We start from the raw sequence: 8911 nt of genomic DNA on the forward strand, positions 1-8911 counted from the left end.
TGGGGGGATCTTCCATCCCGCTCTGCCTGTGAGGAACCAGCCTGCCTGGTCCAGGAAGATCTCCTTGTCCCTGGAGGCAGGATAACGGCACCGGGAAAAGCCATGGAGAGCATCCCATGGGGCAGAGGCAGCACTGAGGTGAGGAGGGACCACAACCTGTTGGTACCCACATCCCCCAGAGCTCCAAAATGCCAGGCCAGGTGCCCAGATCCAGGCAGGAATTCTGGTGCTTGGGGAGGAATCAGCCCTGCTGGAAGCTGGGAGTGAGGATAAACATTCCTGCCCCGCTCCCAGCCCTCAGCCCACCCCTGCTGACGCACAGAGAGCTCCAGGACACTCGTGTGAGGTTCCAATTAAACCTGCGGGGACGAGGGACGCTCCTCTCCTCTCCTGATAACAGGGAATCGTAAATCCCGGGGGAGCAGAGCTCGGCGAGGCAGCGGCAGCAGCTCCACGCTCCCAGATGGGTGCCGGGGTAAGAGAACATTTTCCTCTGCTCCATGCAGCAGAGAAAGGGGACAGGGAGAGCTTAAACTACGTGTCTTTATTGCCTCTGCTTTCTCTCTCTTAAATTTATTTATATTCATACTCTTTTGCATGAATTCTGGTGTTTGGGATTTCCTTGGAGGTGCAGTGAGAGTTTTCCACCTCGTGTGGCACTTCCCCGTGATGACAAAGCATTTGGAGTGCTTGCTTTTTGTAATGAAAGCCTGGCAACTCCCATTGCCTGGGATTTCAGGAAAGCCCAGGATTACTGGGAAGAGGGAGAGCTCGGACTCAGCTCCATCCATTTTGCCACTCAGTCCCCAGGAGCTGGGGGGTTCAATTGGTTGGTTTAATGCAAATTTCGGAGGGATATTTTTGGAGTGTTGTTTCCGTGGAAGCTTCGATCTCAATCACATCCGTGAGGCTTTGAAGTGCCGTGTCTGGCCCTGACATTTCAATCGAAAGACACGGAACGTAAATGAATTTCCTTTGAGGCTCAATCGAATCTCCAAAGAACAAACAGGGAATAAAAGATGTCAAGATTACCTTGGATAAGCTGAGGCTTGATCTGTGCTTGGAGTCTCTGTGAGGAGGCTTAAACGATGCCTTGAAGCAGGTACAAGATGCCTCGGGAATGGTTTGAGAACGCTCCAGCTGGGATTTTAAAAGCAGGATTGATGAAAACACGTCATTTGATAGCAGAGCTGGTGGTCCCAGCTCCTGGGGAAAGCTCACAGATCCTGGGAAAAGCATTCAGCTCTTGGGGACAGCACCCAGATCTTGAGAAGGGCACCCAGACCATGGGGAATGGCACCCAGATCCTGGGGAAAGCAGATAGATCCTGGGAAAAGCACATGGCACCTGGGGAATGGCACTCAGATCCTGGGAAAAGCTCCCAGCTCCTGGAAAAAAGCACACAGGTCCTGGAAAAAGCAGCCAGATCCCAGAACTCCCAGCTCCTGGGGATGGCACAGAGATCTTGGGGAAGGCACAGAGATCCTGGGGATGCACTGAGTGACCCTAGGAGTTGCGTTCCCCAGGGAGAAGCCCTGATCCGAGGGAGGTTTAACCTGGAATCTTGTCTTGGCAGGTTTTTGGAGGCCTTGACCCCTGAGCCCAGGAGCCCACAGGACCTTGGACATGTCCCCGGCCGGGTCCCAGCACTGGCTGGCCACGGGCAGGGCCTCGCCCAGGCTGGTGCTGGTGGTGGTGTTTGTGGCGCTGCTGCTGGACAACATCCTGCTCACCGTCGTGGGTACGGGGCTTGGGGCTGCCGGGGGGTGCAGTGTGGGGCTCTTTGGGGCTGCTTGGGGGCACAGAGTGGGGTTTTGTGGGGTCTGTCTCAGGGCTACAGAGTGGGGCTCTTTGGGGGCACAGTCTGCTCCATCAGTCCCAGGTGATGCCAGGGGTTCCCTGCCCAGGGGACCTTCCAGGACCCCCCACCCGGCCAGCACCGCCCAGTTCAGCTGCATGCCGAGCTAAAAAATGGAGGAAAATCCCAAATTAATCCTTCTCCTGGCTTTTTTTCCAGTACCCATCGTCCCCACCTTCCTCTACACGACAGAGTACGAAGGTGCCAACAGCTCTGTGAGCTCAGCCCTGCCTGAGCCAACTCCTGCAGCCCCGAGGGCTCCTCCTTTCTCCCCTGTGCTCTCCTCCTTTGACAACACCACCGTGGAGCTGCTGAACGGGACGGGGAGCAGCACCCCAGGACACCCCCCCAGCACCCCCCAAACCCCACCCGGGGGCTGCTTGGAGGGTGGGGAGTTCCTGGCCCAGGAGAACACCCGAGTGGGGCTGCTCTTCGCCTCCAAGGCTCTGGTCCAGCTGCTGGTCAACCCCTGGGTGGGTCTGCTGACCAACAGGTAGGTCAGACCCCGGGGTTCCTGCAATTCCATGCGATTCCTCGGCTCCTGCTTGCTGCTGGAATCACCAGGAGCTGAGGAATCACAAGGATTGCGGGGGGGAATAGCAAGGGGGAGAATACAGCCATGAAAACGGCAGGAATTTTACCTTTTCTAACAGCCTGCACATGGCTTGTGAGTTTATATCCCAGCACAAACCTCGCTCGTGCTCTCCTCAGGTGCTGGCAGATGCTGTTGAATACCAGCGACCACGGAATAAACAAACACAGCTTCCCAGTCTGCTGTGGATAAAATGTTATTTTCATGTTTTCTTTGTCTCCTGCAGACACAGTGAGCTGTGCTGGGGTGGGCAGATGGGCTGCGGAGCAGAGCTGTGTCCCTGGGTGGGCTCTGCAGTGTTACTGGGGGGGCACGGGGGGCCCCCCTGGCCAGCACTTGTGGGCACATCTCCCCCTCAGGAGCTGCTCCCCAGCCCACACACATTTCCCAGGGGGAATGAGGAGCCCTCCTGAGCTGGGGCCTCTTTGTTCCCATTCCAGGATCGGATACCACATCCCCATGTTCATTGGGTTCACCATCATGTTCCTCTCCACAGTCAGTGAGTATCGCCCTCCCCTCTGCCCTCCCCACACTGCACAGCACAGACTCCTCTGCTCTGTGTGAGAAAGGACAGAGCAGAGCACCCAGGCTCTGGAAAGGGTGACAAGGACATCTCGCTGCCCTCAAACTGGTGCCAGCTGGGGCCAGCCTTGCCCTGTGCTGCAGGGTTTGACCCCAGCTCTCCCCTCCCTCCGCAGTGTTTGCTTTCTCAGGCACCTACACCCTGCTGCTCATCGCCAGAGCCCTCCAAGGCGTCGGCTCCTCCTTCTCATCGGTGGCAGGTGAAGCTTTTGGCTACACCTCAGTCCCTGCGTCAGCTCCCCTCGGCTGGGTTATCGTCATCCTCCTCCTCCTTCTCATTGCACCCACCCCAGCCAGGGAGCAGCTGAACCTCCCCCAAATCCCAGCGGCTTCCAGAGAGGAGCCCCCTCCGTGGGCCCAGGCTGAGGTGGGCTCTGCCTGTGCCCCCCAGGCCTGGGCCTGCTGGCCAGCGTGTACCCGGACGACTCGGAGAGGGGCAGTGCCATGGGCATTGCCCTGGGAGGCCTGGCCTTAGGAGTGCTGAGTAAGGAGCCCCTGTTCCCAACGGGGCACGGCCACTGCATCTCCTGCTCCTGCAATCCCACCTGCCTGGCCGTGCCTTCCACGGGCTGGGTGCTCCCCTCCCTCCCTCCCTCCCTCCCTCTGCCCATTCCCTGTGGGACCGACACCTTCCCAAACACCCAGCAGGGACCCAGAGCAGCTCCAGGCTCGGGGGACGGTGGCACTGCCAGGGTGTGACCCAGCCCTTCCCTTGCAGTCGGGGCACCCTTCGGGAGCATCATGTACGAGTTCGTGGGGAAAGCGTCGCCCTTCCTGGTGCTGGCCTTCCTCGCCCTTCTGGATGGAGGTGAGAAACCAAAGGGTTTAGCCCTACAAATACAGAAAATGTGAAAAGATTGGAATATGGATGCTTCAGGCAGAGTCTGTGGGGAGGAAGAGGCCCATTAACACGGATGGGTGGTACCATCAGCACTGGTTATTCTGTCAGGGCTAAATCACATGTTTGCTGTCTCCAGATGACTGACACAGCAACAGAGCAGGAATTAATCCCTCATTACTTAATAAACCCCCTGATTCCTTTCATGGCTCAAACAGCACGTTTAGTGAAGCTCTTTGAACTGTGAATTCTTTGGCAAGACACCCTTGTGTGCAGCCTCTTGGTGCCGTGAAGGAATCAGGCTTTGCCAGCAGAAATGGTGCTTTGTTCCTGCCCCCAGACGAAGGCCACGGGAGCCTTCTGAGTGCCACAGCAAAATTCCAGCCAGCAGGAACTGCATTTGCAGTGGGAAGCCTGGAGCTAATTAAATTACAACCCCAGTTACCGTCCCTGTCTGGCTGCAAAACAAGATATCCATAATGGAGCATGCAAGAGCTGCTGCAAAATGAAACGTGGGCCTCGTGCCTCTCACACTTCCTGCTTTAATCCTTTCCTTTTCCACATCCCATCTCTGTCACGCTCCGGTGGCAGCTCCCCAGCTGGCAGCCTAGTGGGAGCATTTGCACTTTTGACTGCTTCAGGGGTTGACAAAACCCTCCCAACACACTCGGGGCAGTTTTGCTGCTCCCTCCTGCCCTGCCCGCTCCAACCACGTCCCCAAGCAGCTCCTGAATCCCAGGGTTCTGCTGCTGGGATGGGTCGGGCTGAGGGGAAGGAGAGGTGCTTGGGAGGGGTGGTGCCTGCAGGAAGGAGCCATCAGCAGTGTTCTGTCCCCAGCTCTGCAGCTGTGCATCCTGCAGCCCTCCCGGATCTCCCCGGAGGTGAGCACAGGCCTGAGCGGCGCTGGGTGAGGGAGGTGGGCACTGCCCAGGGCCGGGGGCTGTGCCAGGACCAGGAGAGGGCACGCACAGCCCCCAGCCCACCTTGCCCCCTGTGCAGAGCACCAAAGCCACCCCATTGTCCACCCTGCTGCGAGACCCCTACATCCTGGTGGCTGCAGGTAAAGGTGGATGTTTGTCCCCTGGTTAAAGACTCCCTCGTGCCTGCTTGAAACAGCAGCAAAAAGGGCTAAAATGGAGCTTTCCTCCCTCTTCTCCCTTTTCCAGGAGCCCTCTGCTTCTCCAACATGGGGGTGGCCATGCTGGAGCCCACGCTGCCCATCTGGATGCTGCAGACCATGTGCTCCCCACAGTGGCAGCTCGGTAGGTCCCGAGCTTTGCAGCCTCTTCCCCTGAGCTTCAGAGAGTTTAGGATCACAGGATCATTCGGAAAAACCCTCCCAGGCCACCGAGTCCAACCTGTGACCAGCCCAGAGCACTGAGTGCCATGTCCAGGTGTTCCTTGGACACTTCCAGGGACCAAGAATTGTCCCTGCCTGGGCACTGCGGGAGGGATTGAATCATCTTTTATATCACTCCATAAAAAGAAGGAAACATCTGCCCTCATGCCTGTGGAGCGAGCGATCCCAGGCTGTGCACGGCTCCAATTCCAGCTGGAAACATCCTCAGTGGTGGCTGTGCCGTGTGCTCTGCTCTGTTATTGCAAAAATTGTATGGAATTTGCTCCCCAGCAGAGCAGTAACGGGGCAGGGAGGCTGTGGGGTGCCCCGGGAGCCCATCTTCTGCAGGGCAGACAATGGGCTCGTGCTGGGCTGCGATTGTGGAGGCCAGATGGGCTCTGCAGAGGCAGCTCCGAGTGAAACGAGGCCGTTCCCAGCATCCCAGGCAGGGCAGGATGGGCTGTGCTGATTGCCAGCTGCCCGGAAAATGGGATGTGGAGATAACAGCGCCTGTGTTCGCTGCAGAAATAACCAGTAATGGTTATAAAACCCAATTGGCGCAGGAATGACCCGGGGGGTGCCCCGGGCTGCACTTAGATCCCAAATTGGATTGCAGGCTTGGAGCAGGGGGCTGGAATTGCTCCTGATCGAGTTATCCTCTGGGCAGGCAGCCACTAAAAGCCTCGGCTGCTTCTCTGGAGCAAGGATGGGCAAGGTGAAAGTAGCACCCAGGGATTCTGGGAGCGGGAGAAGGGACAGAATGCAGGGAAAAAGCACTCAGGGCTACCCTGTCACCGAGAGGAGCTTTGAGGTGACTTAACAAAACAAAATCCCAAAGATATTCCCTAAGATGTTCAGGTACCTGAGATGTGAGAGCAGTTTGGATTCAGAGTTCAGCACCAACCCACTCACCACAAGCTGTTCCGGACCCAAGGGGCTTCTTTATTTTGTCTCCTCCCATAATTCTGGGAAATTCGGGCGAAATCCGCAGGATTAACCATGTTCTGTAGCTGTTAGAGAGAGGAGAGGAAACCAAACACAAATCAGCGTGTTCCAACAAGGAAGCTGTCCCAGGGAAATGGAGCTGATCACTTTTATTTACTGTCAGCAGGAGAGGATATGAAAAATAAACACCTGGTAAAGCTGCAGGGAGAGCAAATATTTAATCGTGAGCTACATAATGATCCCCGAGCTTTTTACTTAAGCAGTTGTGTTATTCCTCTTTATTTAGTGAGGGAAAATGTGGAGACGTGGGAGAGGGAGAAATTATGAGAGGAGATGTTCACGTGCCTGGCCTGGCTCGTGTATTCTCCAAAGTAGGCAATTAGGGAATGAAAATTGGTGCAAATCTGGGTTTTTCTGGGCATGAAACATTCTTTTTAATCCCTTCTCTCTCCAGGGATGCCATTCCTGCCTGCCAGCATATCCTACCTCATTGGCACCAACCTCTTTGGGATTCTGGCTAACAGGATGGGCAGGTAAGTGGGATATTAAAGATTTTGGCTCAGCCCAGCCCAAATTTCAGCAGGTTCTGCTCGAGGCTGAGAACTCCTGCCCTCTGCTCACTTTGCAGGTGGCTGTGCTCCATGATTGGAATGGCTGTGGTGGGAATCAGCCTCCTCTGTGTGAGTAGCAGGAGAATCCACAGGGATTTTCACGGTCCTGCCACAGCAGATGCTCAGGGGTTGCACCTCTGGATGGGTTTTTGCAGATCTGGGAAAGGTCTCCAGATCTTCAGGCTGAGAGATTTGGGATTGCTCAGCCTGGAAAAGGCTTTGGGGTGACCAAATGGTGGCGGTCCAGGACCTGAAGGGAGCCTGCAGGGAAGACAGGGAGAGAATATTTACAGGGGATGGAGGGACAGGACACAGGGAATGGCTTCAAAGTGACAGAGGGCAGCGTTAGGTGGGATATTGGGGAGGAATTCCTCCTTCTGAGGGTGGGGAGGGGCTGGGATGGAATTCCCAGGGAAGCTGCAGCTGCCCCTGGATCTCTGGCAGTGTCCAAGGCCAGGCTGAAGCACCCTGGGACAGTGGGAGGTGTCCCCGCCCATGGCAGAGGGGGTTGGGTTAGGTGGTCTTTAACCTTCCAACACAACCCATTCTGTGATTCCATGCCCTGTGTCCCCCCCTCCCACCTCCCACAGCTCTTCTGGCCTCACACCTCCTCTCTCTCCTCTCCCAGGTCCCTCTGGCCACCAACATTTACGGCCTGATCGGCCCCAACGCCGGGCTGGGCTTTGCCATAGGTGAGCTGGGGGTACTGCGGCTGCTCCCGGGCAGCTCCCCCGGGGCAGCAGGGACTGAGGAGCCTGTCCTTGCTCCGGCCAGGAATGGTGGACTCCTCCATGATGCCCATCATGGGCTACCTGGTGGACCTGCGCCACACCTCTGCCTACGGCACCGTGTACGCCATCGCCGACGTGGCCTTTTGCATGGGCTTTGCCATCGGTAGGAGAGCTTTACTCACGGTGTAGCTACTCAGGGTGTATCCCCCTGGCGTTCTGTCCCTTTTTGATGTTTGAATTTGCAGGCCCCTCCACGGGCGGGGCGATTGTGCGAGCCCTCGGCTTCCCCTGGCTGATGGTCATCATCGGGGTGCTGAACATGGCCTACGCCCCGCTCTGCTGCCTCCTGCGCAGCCCCCCGGCCACAGAGGAGAAGATGGTCAGTCAGGGATGCTTTCCTGGAGTTTCATATCCCAGGGATTTGGGGGAATTAAGAATAAATTTGCCAGGGGTTGCATCTTCCCTGGCGGGCTCTGTTCTGCCCTCAAAAAGCAACAAAAAAACTCCGATAAAAGCAGGAAAGTTTCGAGCGTCCTTCCCTGTGCTCAGGGCTCGTATTCCCTGGGGAAAAGCCAGCTTTGGCTTTTTGCCAATGTGACAATGCTCCTGTTAACTGCTCAAACGAATCATTGTTTTTATTAAAGCGTGATTTCTGCTCTGCTTCACCCAGGCCATCCTGAGCCAGGAGTGCCCCATGCAACCCAAAAGCTACACCCCAAAGGAAGCCCTGCGGGAATTCCCCCTCACGGAGGAGAGCGACAGGGAGGCAGGAAATGTGGAGTAGCCACGGCAAGGAATGCGTGCCCTGCTCTGGAGCCAATATTCCGGCTACAGAACGCGGATGTGTGAGCAGCCACAGCCAAACCTGCCTATTCCACACTCGTGGGAGGCTGAATTTCCAACCTCTTCTCCAACCACCAGGATTTGGAGGCTCCAGGCCTTTAGTGAAGCCACTGTGGGACTGAACCATGGAATCAGCTGGCAGCTGGCAATAAAGATGTCACTACAATGTCACCGCTCCTCTGAGGACGCTAAAAAACCTTTGTTTCTGTCTTGGTACAGTTTGATGTATTGTGCTATGTCTGTGCTACTCAGAGCTCGTGTGTCCTTCCCAACATACATTAAATTAATTTATTCGTTTGAAGAACTCTAAAGAAACTGAGGCGGGAATAAGGTTTATACTCAGCCAACAAAGCCAGTCAGATCACTGTATTTAATGGGGATATGTCAGGTGCTTCAGCCAGGGGGTCTCGAAAGCTCTGAGGGAAGAGTTTAGCAGAGAATCCGCAGTTTCTCCCACGGCTCCAGAGTGCGGAATTAACCCACGCCAAACGTATTGCTCAGGGCCCCTCAGCGTCTGTTTGTGCCGGGGGTTCCTTCGATGCCCGCCCTGAGAGGAGGCGCCACTGCCGCCA

General features: G+C 56.2%; 2 protein-coding genes across 2 annotated transcripts in view; both read left to right on the top strand.

Annotated features, from left to right (window-relative positions):
- The first annotated feature begins 342 nt into the window (after positions 1-342).
- SLC18A1 (solute carrier family 18 member A1) lies at positions 343-8640 on the top strand. The gene is made up of 16 exons (XM_008633212.2): positions 343-475; positions 1577-1741; positions 2018-2351; positions 2891-2949; positions 3149-3232; positions 3424-3516; positions 3751-3840; positions 4708-4751; positions 4870-4930; positions 5037-5132; positions 6609-6687; positions 6783-6834; positions 7394-7457; positions 7540-7659; positions 7742-7875; positions 8167-8640. Exons 2-16 carry the CDS (start codon positions 1627-1629, stop codon positions 8278-8280), a joined length of 1539 nt encoding a protein of 512 aa, XP_008631434.1. The 5' UTR covers positions 343-475; positions 1577-1626; the 3' UTR covers positions 8281-8640.
- Positions 8641-8720: 80 nt separating this feature from the next.
- The window catches only part of MAK16 (MAK16 homolog), a 3790-nt gene continuing 3599 nt past the window's right edge, over positions 8721-8911 (top strand). Inside the window, exon 1 of the mRNA XM_008632562.2 lies at positions 8721-8727. Coding sequence (XP_008630784.2) covers positions 8721-8727 — 7 coding nt within the window. The remainder of the gene's footprint in view (positions 8728-8911) is intronic.

The sequence above is a fragment of the Corvus brachyrhynchos genome, unplaced genomic scaffold, assembly GCF_000691975.1.
Source record: "Corvus brachyrhynchos isolate BGI_N302 unplaced genomic scaffold, ASM69197v1 scaffold150, whole genome shotgun sequence".
NCBI classification, from domain to species: Eukaryota; Metazoa; Chordata; class Aves; order Passeriformes; family Corvidae; genus Corvus; species Corvus brachyrhynchos.